Source organism: Eschrichtius robustus, chromosome 9 (assembly GCF_028021215.1).
Source record: "Eschrichtius robustus isolate mEscRob2 chromosome 9, mEscRob2.pri, whole genome shotgun sequence".
Classification (NCBI taxonomy): domain Eukaryota; kingdom Metazoa; phylum Chordata; class Mammalia; order Artiodactyla; family Eschrichtiidae; genus Eschrichtius; species Eschrichtius robustus.
This window is the reverse complement of record NC_090832.1, coordinates 109,084,437-109,100,523: the sequence shown is the minus strand read 5'-3', so window position 1 is coordinate 109,100,523 and position 16,087 is coordinate 109,084,437. Positions and strand designations below refer to the sequence as shown.

Sequence of the window (16,087 nt, the reverse complement as noted above, 5' to 3'; positions counted from 1 at the left end):
TAAGCTTGGACAAAGTGAGAGAGTGGCATGAACATATATACAGTACCAAACGTAAAATAGATAGCTAGTGGGAAGCAGCCGCATAGCACAGGAAGATCAGCTCGGTGTTTGTGACCACCTAGAGGGGTGGGATAGGGAGGAAGGGAGAGAGGGAGACACAAGAGGGAAGAGATATGGGAACATATGTATATGTATAACTGATTCACTTTGTTATAAAGCAGAAACTAACACACCATTGTAAAGCAATTATACTCCAATACAGGTGTTAAAAAATAAATAAATAAAAAAATACATATATAATGAAGGTAAAAAAAAAAATCAAGTAGAAGTATAATCAACAAAAAAATCAAGTCTATTAAAGAAACATGTAGAAATTTTAAAAATAGAAATATAATATTTGCCCTATACTTTGGCTCCTCAGGTCACACAGTAGGAAAACCATTGATTTCATCTACTAGTATTGTCAGCTTTAAAGAATCTCTATTTTTTAAATTTCTCAAAAATATATCAAATTACTATAGTGTACCTCAGACCTTCTTATTAAAAGCAAAGAAATAGAGTAATTGATAAAACAATCTAAAGTAAAGAGTAAACTATTGGAGTTGTTTTTGTAATACCAATTGACTATTTCTCAATTGCTTCCAAACCAAATTTATTGCTTTTTAAAGTCCACTAATCTAATAGGTCATTTGAATTTGGCCAAATTATTTACAGTAGGTACACTGGAGAATCATTTAAAAACATAAGCAACATAATGTAAATTGAAAGTCATAAACTACTGATTAGGAAGATAGGAAACTAGCCATTAATATTACCACTTAATAGCAGTTTAACCAAGAATCCATATACTTAAGTAATTGTGTGTGTACTAAGTCAGGACGACAAAAAATGAACGCTCCCCTCATTTTTACAACTTTTTTACATAACATTAAATGTTTAGGCATTTAAAAAATAATTTTAAAAATCATATGGTATATTTGTATTTAAAAGTGTTTATTTGTAAATTTAGAAGATTGTATACACAGTCTAAACTATAGCCATGTGAGTCCCCTAACTGAACTTTGTGTACCTGCTATTGAATATTAACATGAAGCCTTGTTTATACAGTATGGAAAATTCCTGACTTCAACTCTCTTTAAAGGAGTGAGAGCAAAGACCAGGAAATGCCAGAGATACAATTAAATATCCTTCTGTTAATATGGAGGTAGAAAAATGATAATATAGTGAAGATATAATTTTGAGACAGCACAAGTTGGAAAGGAAAAAAATAAAGAGAACTCTGCTATTACTGGTCAGTACCATGAATCATATTCCTGATTCAGTGTGATGGCATACCACATTGCCATTTTACACTGTTTAGAAATAACTGGGAGTCATAATTTCATTATTTGTCTTGAATAAAAATAAGAACTGGATTCGAGAAATTGCAGGAGTATATGTGAGTATAAAAAATTTTCTCTTTGGAAAAAGGTAACATGCAAAATTACCATTTCTATAATCGGGGCTTCCCTGGTGGCGCAGTGGTTGAGAATCTGCCTGCCAATGCAGGGGACACGGGTTCAAGCCCTGGTCTGGGAAGATACCACATGCCACGGAGCGACTAGGCCCGTGAGCCACAATTACTGAGCCTGCGCGTCTGGAGCCTGTGCTCCACAACAAGTGAGGATGCGATAGTGAGAGGCCCACGCATCGCGATGAAGAGTGGCCCCCAGTTGCTGCAACTAGAGAAAGCCCTCGCATAGAAACGAAGACCCAACACAGCCATAAATAAATAACATTTTTTAAAAAATTTCTCTTTGGAAGAAAGGTAACATGCAAAATTACCATTTCTATAATCTAAGTGATTCAGTATTTCTTGTCCTTAATTAATCTATTATATATTGTTACATTGTAACTGCTCACATCAATTATGCACATTACATTTCCGTATTACTTTTGTCCTGGAAACCTAACTAACCAGATTACTATATGTTAATCAAATTCAAAGGAAAAAAATTCTCAACACTAGAAATTATCTCAAATGCATGTGATTGGAGATTAGTATTTAGATTTAGTATTTCTGGGTATACATTTGACTTATGTTTTGCAAAATAAAATTTTCATATTCAAAGTGAAAAAGACTTATGTGATAATTTGAAGACCAAATAACTCTTTCTAAACAAGATGACCAGAAGTTAATGTGTGAGAGAATTGGAGAGTTGTGAGTTTATTAATAAATAAGAAATGAAAGAATTTTGAATTTGTTCAAGTTTAAAGGCCATGGAAATTTGTCTTGCTATTTTAAAAGACCAAGATAAATAAATTAATATTTATTTTTAATTAACGTGAATGAGACTGAATCATAGAATTCCAAGAAGTTTCTCAATAGAATAATCAGAATCATTTTCTTTCAGAACATTTTGTATAGCTCTCTGGTGGCTTCATATTTATTTTTAAAGCTAAAACTTTCTTTGTACTCTTCATTACCATAAATAATGTAGATCTTCATGAATAGAGAAAAATATCTACTTAAATATGCACTGAAATCATGCCATTGCTTAGCTTTGTCAAAATAAAGTTTAACATTCACAATCATTACAATCAAAAGCATTTTTCTAAGATCAATTTTTTTTCAGTTTTTAATTTAAACTTTACTAATTCACATGTTTATGATGTTTCAGGAGTAGTATATGTAAACTTTATTTTAAATTTTAAAAGAAAGCTTCATGTATAACTGAGTTAAAAATAAAAAATTAAATTTGGAAAACAAAACGATTCATGAGGCTCATAAAAACTTTAAGCTAACAATTACAAATGAATATTTTCCCTTCTGCAGCATGTAAGAGCCAAATGTTTCTATTTTCCTTGGAATCAACTGACTTCTTTGTGAAATACTGTTTTGTTTTCTAATTCAGTCATTTTTGAAACTTGACAGAGTGATAAAAATAAAATTAAAAAATTGTGATAATAGACATTTCTCCAAGGAAGATATACAGATTGACAACAGACCCATGAAAGGATGCTCAACATCATTAATCATTAGAGAAATGCAAATCAAAACTACAATGAGGGATCACCTCTTACCAGTCAGAATGGTCATCATTAAAAAATCTAGAAACAATAAATGCTGGAGAGGGTGTGGAGAAAAGGGAACCCTCTTTCACTGTTGGTGGGAATGTAAATTGATACAGCCACTATGGAGAACAGCATGGAGGTTCCTTAAAAAACTAAAAATAGAACTACCATATAACCCAGCAACCCCACTACTGGGCATATACCCTTTGAAAATCATAATTCAAAAAGAGTCATGTACCACAATGTTCATTGCAGCTCTATTTACAATAGCCAGGACATGGAAGCAACCTAAGTGTCCATCGACAGATGAATGGATAAAGAAGATGTGGCACATATATACAATGGAATATTACTCAGCCATAAAAAGAAATGAAACTGAGTTATTTGTAGTGTGTTGGATGGACCTAGAGTCTGTCATACAGAGTGAAGTAAGTCAGAAAGAGAAAAACAAATACCGTATGCTAACACATATATATGGAATCTTAAAAAAAAAGGTTCTGAAGAACCTAGGGGCAGGACAGGAATAAAGACACAGATGTAGAGAATGGAGTTGAAGATATGGGGAGGGGGAAGGGTAAGCTGGGACGAAGTGAGAGAGTGGTATGAACTAATATATACTACCAAATGTAAAATATCTCGCTAGTGGGAAGTGGCTGCATAGCACAGGGAGATCAGCTCGGTGATTTGTGACCACCTAGACGGATGGGACAGGGAGGGCGGGAGGGAGATAAAAGAGGGAGGGGATATGGGGATATATGTATAAGTATAGCTGATTCACTTTGCTATAAAACAGAAACTAACACACCATTGTAAAGCAATTATACTCCAATAAAGGTGTTAAAAAAATTGTGATAAAAATAAAAAAATTAAATTTGATAAACAAAACCATTCATGAGGCCCATAAAACTTTAAGCTAACAATTACAAATGAATATTTTCCCTTCTGCAGTATGTAAGAGCCAAATGTTTCTATTTTCCTTGTTATCAGCTGACTTCTTTTTGAAATACTGTTTTGTTTTCTAATTCAGTCATTTTTTACGCTTGAGAGAGTGTTACTTGCTGAGAGGATTTGCAGTATATTTGAGCCTACATCAGAAAGAGGAAGAAAATGTTTAAGAGTTTTAAAACTAAGACTCAAGTTAAAAGATGAAATAAAATACATTCACCCAAAAAATGTTTATACAAGTCAAAAGCTTGCTTTCTTTCTCTTCCCTTCTTTCTTTTTTCTCTCTCTCTTTTTTCTCTTTCTTTCTCTCTTTCCTTCCTCCCATCTATGTTTTTCTTTTTCTTTCTTGATTTCTTGTTTACTTTCTTTTTCTTTCTTTCTGATGTTACACTCAATGAGAAGCCAAGTCTTGAGAATAGTAATTCAATTTTTGAATAGTAATTCAAAAATCAAGGTGGACAACTTATTTTTCAGTGTCTAAATTCAATGATTGCCCTGGTCGTGATTTGCTCCATCTTAGCTTGAATTTTTTAATAATAGTGAGAAACAGAAGACAGAACCTGAAATAAATACTCATTTCTAACTATTGAATCCTTTTAGTTTTTCTAATTTCTTTTTTTAACATAATGTAAATTTATATAGACATATAATTACTGGTGTCATACTGCATATTCACAGTGAATACAATGAGAAGTCATGTCTGTTTAAGAGGTTATATTTGTTCATCAAAATGAATGCTTTCCAAAGTCATTTTCTCTTTTTGCTCTTGGCCCTTTGGCAATCTTTCTGGATATCTTTTCTTGCACAAGTTATTCCAAAAAGGATAAGTCACACAACTGAACACAAAAGGCATGCAGAATGCATCAGCGCTACAGGATGTGACAAATATTTGTAGCTTATTCTGTGTTTCCTTTGCCCCTGGAAAGAGAAATTTTTCTTGTTGTTCCATAGCTGTGGATGGGATAAAGTAACTAATGTCAAAAGAAAAAGTACAAGGAACAGAGGCAAAAGATGGAAGAGTGTAACTTCTTGATGGATAGGATGAGTGTATCAGCTTTTTTCCTATGTTCCAATAAATAATGAAAATGTTTTCTTTATTCCTATGAGTGACTTTGTGTAATTCATACCATAATAAGATACAGATTCCAAGTAATTTTTGACTAAAATGGTAATCTTTCCTACTAATTTTTAGAATAATATTTATGAAAGAGTTGTATTAATTTCTACCAATATATTGAATAAATCAAATCAGACCCCCCAATCTGATTGTACTCTCTGACTAGTTTGCAGCAAGAATAATACATTGTAGGAATAATATAAATTATACTCTCTCTCTTTCTCTCTCTGCCTCTCTTCCTCTCTCTCCCTCCTTCCCTTCCTCCCTCTCAGATTTCTGGACCAGTTGAGAATTTTACTGGCTGCATAGAAGTTATAGAAATCAATAACTGGGGATCTTTCATCCCATCCAAGGCAGTGAAAAAAATTCACATTGACAGTTGCAGGTAAGACACTATTAATGATTTCTCAAATACTTGTTCAAATAACCACTCCAAAAGTAACATATCCATTTGAAATCATCTAATCAGGACTAGAATATATTTTCTTCATTTTGCTTTCTCTTCCCCTTTTACATTTTACGTTACTTTCTTTACAGACTATAGCATTTTAAAACTACATCTCAATTAAGTTGGACCATTTATTTATAATGAGTTTCTTCTTTGTGCTGTATAAGACTCAGCATATCTACCAACAAATGATCAGTTAAATATGATCAGAAAACATCATCTCTCAGAGCATTTCAAATATAAGCACACTGACAGTCATGTATGTCGTGTATTGTTTAGGGTAGTGTTTAATTCTAAAATATTACTCTCAAAAAGTTGTCATTGTGCTTAAATTTTCATTATTGGTGACATTCCTTTCAGACAATCTGCTTCTGGATACAGAAATCTCTACCTGTGGGGCAGAGGGTGGTGGAGCAGGACAGCATAAAAGCCTGTTTGTCAACAGAAGAAACACACTGATATATTCTACTAAAAATTTTTGAAATATTGAAATTCTACTATTCACTATGGTTTAAGGTGAATAAACAGTCACACAGTGACTGTCCTTAAGGAGTTTATAGTGTAGTAGAGGAGATACTGATGAAATATTCAAATTAACATATAAAAATGAAGAGTGCTTTAAGAAAAATAAAAACAGAAGGCTATAAGAACATTACACATTTGAATATAGCCAAATATTTCCTTCACCGGTAGGGGGAAATTGTGTATATTCAAAAATTAAGGAAATACTTCAGAAGGTAAAAGGATAACTCATTCTTCATTGTTTCCTCTTTGGCTAATGCATTTAAATATTTATGTGGCACCTATGATACCAAGCTTTTTTGTTTGCTTGTTTTGTTTTTAATCAAATGAAAACCTAATATCTCACAAATTCACACTGAATAAGTTCTAGAAAATTTAATATAAATCCAACACCAGTAAGTCCTTATATTTTACCATTTATTCCTAATTTATGTTGAAAGTCTATCTCCATTTTTAATTGGTTTGCAGTTAGCAGTATTTCCTAATATTTAACTCTGAAATTCTTTGCTCTCTACCTCTGTGTGAAATACTATGATCTGTTAACTTATAGTTAAATGAATTAAGGGCAGTCACTAGGTAGCAAATTCATTGAAAATGATAGAATCTTTCTATAATTTATATAATAATCTGTTAATTTAGCAATTTGATAAGCAAACTACTTTTTTAATTTTATGAAAGTAGGGCACATTTAATTTTTGTTTTAAGAATGAGTATAAAAGCCCCATAGCACAGGGAGATCAGCTCGGTGCTTTGTGACCACCTAGAGGGGTTGGATAGGGAGGGTGGGAGGGAGGGAGATGCAAGAGGGAAGAGATATGGGGACATACATATATGTATAACTGATTCACTTTGTTATAAAGCAGAAACTGACACACCATTGTAAAGCAATTATACTCTAATAAAGATGTTAAAAAAAAAATGAGTATAAAACAAAACCAAAAATTGTGTGATCTCAGCTATGTGCAAGGGAATTCTTAACCTTGTCTTTTCTTGTTCTTTCTTCTCTAGAGGACCTATTTTGTTTACATCCAATGCCATTCGGTCGTTTGACCTCCATTTTGTGATATTGGTTTTTTTAAAAATATGAAGTGATATTATCCCTCCCTACGATATCCAACACAGCTGTGAACATATAAAAGGCACTTTACTTGTGTTTAGAGTTAGAGAAAGTGGAGACTATTAAATTTCTCTGGACATTTACACTGTCCCTTCACCAACTACTACCACCACTTTATTTTATTTAAGACCACTTCTCCTAAGAGAGCTATTATATTGGATTGGTTTGTAATAGTTTTCAAAGCCTAATTCTCTAAATTATTGGCTGTATGACACTGAGTAAGGTTTAAATTTGCCTGATTCCTGTCTTCTCTGTAATATCAGAAAAGTAACATTTCCCTCATAATTATAAAGAAGATAAAATTGGACTGTCTTCTCTGTTTAAAGTTCAGTGAGACTGGTCTTCTTTGCCAAATTTTCCACCATTTCCAGAAAGTTGTCCTCTAGTCCTTTCTCCAGAAGCCCCTGCATCATCTCCCCAAGCCCTTCTTCACCAGTCTGGCTGCTTCTCAACATTTATGACCTGATCAGAGAGGCCTTCCTAGACCTCCGAAAATGAAGTGACCTCCCATGCATGTCTCCTAGTCACTCTTTATTTCCATAATTTATTTTTTATTCTTTATGAGAGATGCCACTATTTGAATGTAGTTTTCATTTGATCATAAGTTTCCTTGATGGCTCCCTTACTATGACCTGAGCTCCTTGCAGGCATGGACTCTACAGGCCTCTTCCGCTCCTGTTTCCCCAGGGCCTCGAATAGTAGATGCTCAAAGACGTGCAGTATAAAATATTTTGTGATCCTACTATGAATATTTCTTCAAACAAATTTTTATTATGAAATTCCTTTTAGATTCACTGTACCAAGTGATTCTCAAACACTTTGGTCTTTGCACTCTTAAAAGTTATTTTGACTGCAAAGAGCTTTTTTACATGGAATTATTTATCAGTATTTACCATACTAGAAATGAAAACAGAAGAGTTTTAAATATATTTATTATTTAACTCATAAAATGAAAAGATAAATTTGCTACATAACCTCAAATAATATGTTTCTATGAAAAATAAATACACTTACCAAATCAACAAATAAAAATAATGAGAAGATTTGTGGTTTCACATTTCTTGCAAATATCTTTAATGTCTAGCTTAATGAAGATACTGGATTTTGATATATGTTTCTGCATTCAGTCTGTCCAGTAACTGTTCTGTTGAAGTAGCTGAAGAAATTCAGTCTTCACATAGATATGTACTTGGAAATAATAGGGGTACTTAAGTAGCCTTTTCAAGCAACTGGGAATACTCATCTTTGATATTACACCAAAACTTGGTAAGTTATAGATTGTTAAACATTAGTTGCAATGTGAAATGTAAAATCCAATCAGTGAACTTTTCATATTCTGTAAATGAAAATCCATTGTTTTATCTTGCATTTTGAATGAATCTTGTACCCATGCACAATTTTGTACTATGTCCAGAAAAATATTGGTTCCTTGAGTTATTCAGGTAACCCAAATGTCAACACATATCAATATAAAATACTGAAAAATCTTATCTGTGAATATCCCCTCCAATCTCACCAGAGTGTCTTTAAGTATTGTAAAGCTGTCAAGTGCAAAAGGGTGCATTTTAGATTTTTCCAAAATTCTAATATTTGCCTTAAAACTCAATTTTTATCATTGGCAATGAATACTGTTAGTTGTTTTCCTTGAAGTGACAGTCTCATTTTGTTTTTGAGAAAATGTCTACCTAATACCTAAGATTGCATAACCATAGTTTGAATACTAGTTCTTTCAAGTAAAATTGTCTGCCATGAAAAGAAGCAGCTAGTTGCTCTCACACATCAAATAATCACAAATTGCTTCTTCTGGAGACAACCTTCACACTTCAGCACACAGAGAAGTATACTTTATGCATACTCCCCTTTGCCTCACACACATTAGTAAAAAGGCATATACTTATAAATTATAATTTTAAAAAATAATAATTTTGCCACTGCCTCAAATACATTCATGTGAAATTTGGATTTTTAAACTGTTAGTAGAGAACACTATACCTGTTAGTATAACTTGGTACTACTATTTTTAGTCACCAGCAGTTTTCTCCACCATTGTTCTTGGATCACCAGTGCAAATGTAAACACAGTGAAAAAGTCAAATAACATGTTAGTATCATTATTAAAAATATTTTAACCTCGCAGGCCATATGAAAAATTATTGCGGTCTCCCAGACTCTATAGGGTCTCCCATGAGAACTGCTGCTTTCCCTTAAAATGCCTGATGGCACTCTGTTTACCTGATCATTACAAAAGGGCTTCTCTACAGATGGCTGTTTCTACAGTAGAGGATTCCGGGTTATTCAGAACTTTCTTACAGACACTGTAGTCTTAGCATCTGATATTACTTTTAACACTGAGATGCTGCTATTGAGAAGCCAAAACCAAAATTAATACTAGCTCCTGTCTTACACACATAAAGTGAATATCCCCAAAATTTGTGGATCTCTTGCTTGATGCATTTTTTAATTGACCAAAAGACTTAAATTTTTAGAATAGTATGTTCTAGTTCCTCACCTCTTTCTTAGCAATCAACTTTATACTGGTGATATAAGAAAATCCATCAATAACTGGAAATTTCAGCATAGCACTGACAAGAAAATCAATTCACCTAATATGGTATTTGGGGTTTTGTTTATTTTGTTGTTGTTGTTTGTTTGTTTGCTTGAATTTTTCTACCAAGGTTTTTTCCAGTGATAGAATTGACAATTATATTTATTTATATAACAAATCCTTTCACCTTTAGATTGTTATATTATTTCCTGTCTATTTTTTTTAAACATGGAAGAAATTGCTGTCTTTTTTTTAATTTATTTTTTTATTATTTATTTTATTTTTGGCTGCGTTGGGTGCTGCAAGCAGGCTTTTCTCTATTTGCAAGCAGGCTTTTCTCTAGTTGCGGGAGAGCGGGGGCTACTCTTGGTTGTGGTGCTCAGGCTTTTCATTGCTATGGCTTCTCTTGTGGAGCGCGGACTCTAGAGTGCAGGCTCAGTAGTTGTGGCTCACGGTCTCTAGAGCACAGGCTCAGTAGTTGTGGCGCACGGGTTTAGTTGCTCTGGGGCACGTGGGATCTTCCCAGACCAGGGCTCGAACCCGTGTCCCCTGTATTGACAGGCGGATTCTTAACCACTGTGCCACCAGGGAAGCCCCTATTTTCTGTTTATTTTAATAGGAACCTATATTTACTTCACCTGTGTTCTTAATAACTACATAGTGTATACCTCAGGCAGGAACTTTTCACCATGTACTGGCTTATGTCTTATATGAATTTGATCTTCCATTCAGGCTCAGGGATCAGGTACCAATGTAGTATGATGTCAAGAACAGCTAAATCAGTTATTCCTCCTCCAGTTTTCTTCCCTAGAGAGGCACCCTGATGTGATCCAGTGAGACTCTGTTGAGGCTTATTAGAAATAGTAAAACATTGGAAAGCAGGGAAATGGATGTTTAAAAGGATGGTAAACATGATGAAATACAAGCCAGCTGAAAAGAATGAAATTCACCTATATGTGTCAATATGGATAGATCTTATAACATATTGACTGAGAAAAAATGATAACTATGGCAGCATACCATTTTTGTGAACTTTTAAAGCTGCATTATATCCAAACAGCCATCTTACCCTTTATTACGCATTCTCAAATGTCTCTATATATTATTAAAAAGTCTGGATTAAGTTTTATTTGTATTTTCTTTTAAATAATTACTATTTCTGAAGGAGTATGTTATGATAATGGTAAGAAGTATTCAAGTCAAAGGCAATGATTCGGAAACAAAAGGCTGAAAGCACCAGAGATCATTTTCTACTTTTTAACTGTTTGTTTACAGATCATCTCAACAGGCCAGTAGTATCATTAAAATGAGTATTATTGGCTTTTCAGAAAGGAGTAAGTTATATAGTACATAGCATGCTGTTATAAATTTGTGGTGCCAATCTAAATGCCCTACTATTAAATAAATATTTGATTTAAATGTTTTATTAGTAAAAGATTAAGGCATAGTTTTAACATCCTAAGTAATATGTAAAATGTCATTTATTTTTTTAAAAAACCCTCCACCATTATTTTTAAGTAGACAGTATGAACCTTCAAAACAAAATCTAAAAGAAAAATTTGATTACTCAGAAATGGGAATCCAAAGGTTTATCATTTATTATCTTCAAAAACATAATAAAATAAGATCTAAAATGAAATAATATGTTACAATTTTCTCCAGTTCTTTAACCAGTCTGATACTTGTCTCACCACAATGTGCCAATATGAGATCGATGCACTCTTGGTTTCCTAGAGACGTGATTATCATTTACAAGTAAAGGCCAGATGATGGAGAAGAGTTGAAATTGTGGTTTAGTATTCAATGTACATTTGTACATTTGGGACTGAAGAGATGAGAGCTTGCCACGTGAAGCTGAATCTATCACAGTTGTAGGAACTCTGTTTTGAATGTGTCTGCCCTGACTTGCCTACCTTTCATGACCGACAGCTGAGTGTAATGGTTTCAGGTAGATGAACCGTGCCATGAGTTGCTGATTCCCATGATGAGGACAATAGTATAGGAGAATTTTAATATCTACTACGAAGTTTAATAACAGATGACTATAGTTAATAATACTGAACTGAACACTGAAAATTTACAGTAGATTTCAGGTGCTCTCACCATAAAAAATGTGGTAACTATGTGAGGAGATGGATATGTTAGTTAGCTTGACTATAATAAACATTTTACTACATATATGTTTATCAAATCATCATATGTACACTTTAAATATATATTTTATTAAAATAAAAATAATAAGTTTCAAAGGAAGCACCTAATATCTACAGTATTATTAACAACCATCATCATTTTGTACATTAAATCTCTAGACTTATTCATCCTACATAACTGCAGCTTTGTACCCTTTAGCCAACATCTCCCCACTTCCGACACTTACCTACCCCTAGTAACCACTGTTCCACTCTCTACTTCTGTGTATTTGACTTTAGATTTCACGTATAAGTGAGGTCATGTAATATTTTTCTTTCTGAGAATAGCTTATTTTTTTCACCTCTTTTTATCGAAATACAGTCAATTTACAGTGTTGTGTTAGTTTCAGGTATACAGCAAAGTGATTCAGTTATATGTATATATTGTGTATATATATTATATATATATAACCTTTTTCAAATTATTTTCCATTATAGGTTATTAAAAGATATTGAATATAGGTCCCTGTGCTATACAGTAGGTCCTTGTTGTTTATCTATTTTATATATAGTAGTGTGTATATGTTAATCCCAAACTCCTAATTTAAAAAATTCAAAAACATATTGCTGTAATTTATATCAAAGTGTGTTCTGCCTGTATTTTCCTCTAGGAGTTTTAAAGTATCCAGTCTTACACTTAGATTTTTCTTTTTTTTTTTCTTGGAATATATTTGATTTACAATGTTGTGTTAGTTTCAGGTGTACAGCAAAGTGAATCAGTTTTACATATACATATATCCACTCTTTTTTTAGATTCTTTCCCATATAGGCCATTACAAAGTATTGAACAGGGTTCCCTGTGCTATACAGCAGATTCTTATTAGTTATCTGTTTTATATATAGTATTGTGTATATGTCAATCTCAATCTCCCAATTTATCACTCCCCCCATCCCCTGGTAGCCATAAGTTTGTTTTCTACATCTGTTTTGTAAATAAGTTAATTCATACCCTTTTTTAGATTCTACATATAAGCAATATCATATGATATTTGTCTTTCTGTGTCTGACTTAGTCCACTCAGATCTACTTCGAGTTTATTTTGTTTATGGTGTTAGAGAATTTTCTAATTTCATTTTTTTACATGTAGCTGTCCAGTTTTCCCAGCACCACTTATTAAAGAGGCTTTTTCTCCATCGTATAGTCTTACCTCCTTTGTTATAGAAATTGACCATAAGTGCATGGCTTTATTTCTGGGCTTCCTATCCTGTTCCATTGATCTGTATTTCTGTTTTTGTTCCAGTACCATACTGTTTTGATTCCTGTAGCTTTGTAGTATAGTCTGAAGTCAGGGAGCCTGACTCCTCTAGCTCCATTCTTCTTTCTCAGGATTGTTTTAGTTATTTGGGGTCTTTTGTGTTTCCATACAAATTTTATTTTTTTATTTTTTGTTCTAGTTTGTGAAAAATGCCATTGGTAATATGATAGGGACTGCATTGAATCTGTATACTGTCTTGGGTAATATGGTCTTTTTGACAATATTGATTCTTCCAATCCAAGAATACAGTATATCTTTCCATCTGTGTCATCTTCGATTTCTTTCATCAGCATCTTGTAGCTTTTGGAGTACAGCTCTTTTGCCTCCTTAGGTAGGTTTGTTCCTAGGTATTTTATTCTTTTTGATGCTAGCTCATTTCACTTACCATACTGTCCTCCACTTTCATGCATGTTGCCATAAATGGCAGGATCTCCTTCCTTTTAAAGACTGAATAATATTCCAATCAATTATATATATACCTATGAAAATTTCTTTATTAATTCATCCATTGGCAGACATCAGGTTATTTCCATATATTAGTTATTACTTCAATAGCATTGGGGTGTAAATATCTCTTTGAGGTACTCATTTCATTTCCTTTGGGTATATGCCCAGAAAAGGGATTGCCAGATCATATGGTAATTCTATTTTTAGTATTTTGAGGAATGTCCATATTATTTTCCATAATGGCTGTGCCAGTTACAATCCCACCAACAGTATACAGGTCTCCCATTTCTTCAAATCCTCCTCCAAACTTGTCATCTTTTGTTTTTGTGGTAATAAGCTCCCTAACAGGGGTGAGGTGGTATCTCATTGTGGATTTGATTTGCATTTCCTTATGAGTAGTGATGTTAAGCAAGTTTCCACATGCTTGTTGACCATTTGTGTATCTTCTTTGGAAAAATATCTACTTGGGTCCTTTGCCCATTTTTTTAATCAGATTATTTGCTTTTTTTGCTATTGAGGTGTATGAGTTTCTTATATATTTAAGATATTAACCCTTTATCAGTTATATGGTTTACACATATTTTCTCCCAATATATGTTGCCTTTTCCTTTTGTTAATTATTTCCCTTGCTGTGCAGAAGCCTTTTTTTTTTTTTTTTTTTTAAATGTAGTTCCTTTTGTTTATTGCTGTTTTTGTTGCTTGAGCTTTTGGTATCATATCCAAAATATCATTTCCAAGGGCCAACGTCAAGGAGTTTTTCCTTATGTAAAACCTTTCTGGGAGTTTTACAGTTTCAGGTCTTATAGTTAAGTCTTTAATCCATTTTAAGTTGGTTTTTGTTTATGGTATAAGATAAGGGTTCAATTTCATTCTTTTGCATGTAGACATCCAGTTTCCCAACACAATTTATTGAAATTTATATTAAATATGTAGATTTATATGGACTATATATTAAAATTTTTTAAAGATGATATCAACTATATCAAGTATTTTAACCATTTAAGATTTAAGATTTAAAATCATTTAAGGTTATAGTGGAAGCTTTGCTTCATAAAGTCATACTATGGAAAATGTTTTAGCTGTATTTTAATCAAATTCTACAGTTCTACAGGGAAAGTGCAGAGATGATCTACTACGTACTTGGAAAATATTTGTATTTTCTCAGACAGCTAGACTCGCTCCCATATATCAAAGATTTTTTGTTTGTTCTTGTTTTTAATTTTGTAAATATATGGGAATTTGGGAATAAAAAGATACATATATATGCTTGGAAATAAGTTTTCTTTAATTTCTGGATTCTCCAAATAAAAACTAGATAATCCCAGTGGTCTTAATAATAAATAAAATTTAGAAAATGAATAGTTCTTATATCTATAACTGAAATTGTTATTATTTCTTATATTTTGTGATATATCTGATATATTCAGTTTCTTTCACAATATGTTTAAATGATTTCTCCTCTAGAATTCTGTAATGGATTTGATCACATATTTCAGGATTCTTTTGATTCGAGAATGGCAAGGTAGCTTTAATCTGTATGAGTAGAGGTTTTTTAAGAGTACATATGGGAAAAAAGAATACACAGATGAGTTATCCAATGACTAGACATGCAATTGTGTCTAAAGATACATTAGAATAGAGCTAGTAAGTGCATAATTTAAGTCTTTTAACAATCTAGGCTTTATTACCATCTAAGGTACTTAATTGCATATTTGTGTAAATATTTATATTTCTTGCAATTCCTCAAATATCAGGAATGGAGTGATCATTGTGAAATCATAATTTCCTTTAATGTATTTAAAAATGACTTGATCCCCATGCATATGTAAATTCTGTTCTCCCCATGATCACTAGGGTACTTATGTTTAAAAGCATAGCTTTTGTCACACTCTCTTTACTTACATTCCTCAAGTGAAGTGACACCCTGATGTAACTTGCACTCTGATTCTAAAGCTCAGAGCAATCAAGTGGGAAGGTGAGAACAGTGACTCTAGAACCATGCCTTAGATTGTTTTGCGCCATATTATCTGTGTGACTTAGTGCTTCCTTCATTTTTATGTGGTGATGGTGTCAAGAATGCTGGCCACACAGTGTTGCTCTAAGAGATGCATGATTAAATATACATTTAAAAAAATTCTTAGAATAGTGCCAAATACCTAGCAGGTACTTATCATTATTAGCTATTGTTTTCATTGTAATTGTTGTTTCTCCTTTGTTCCTCCTCATATTAAAAATCAACGTTATCCTATTTCCTAGATTTTTCCAAAGAAAAGCTAACATGAAATTAGGGTGGTGGAGGTTAGGAAAAAGGGGTCAAGTATTTCAGAGAACAGAATAACAAGGCAGAAATATGAAACACTGAATATTATCCATCTTTGGTTTTAGAAATCCCTTGACCATTTCCACCTCAGGTATTTCTTAAGATCTGTTCTGGGCCTCAGTCCCA

The 16,087-nt window shown here is 32.8% G+C and overlaps 1 protein-coding gene across 1 annotated transcript in view; it reads left to right on the top strand.

Annotated features, from left to right (window-relative positions):
* The window catches only part of EYS (eyes shut homolog), a 1,820,808-nt gene that overhangs the window by 1,168,259 nt on the left and 636,462 nt on the right, over positions 1 to 16,087 (top strand). The window contains exon 28 of the mRNA XM_068550856.1: positions 5,389 to 5,501. Coding sequence (XP_068406957.1) covers positions 5,389 to 5,501 — 113 coding nt within the window. The remainder of the gene's footprint in view (positions 1 to 5,388; positions 5,502 to 16,087) is intronic.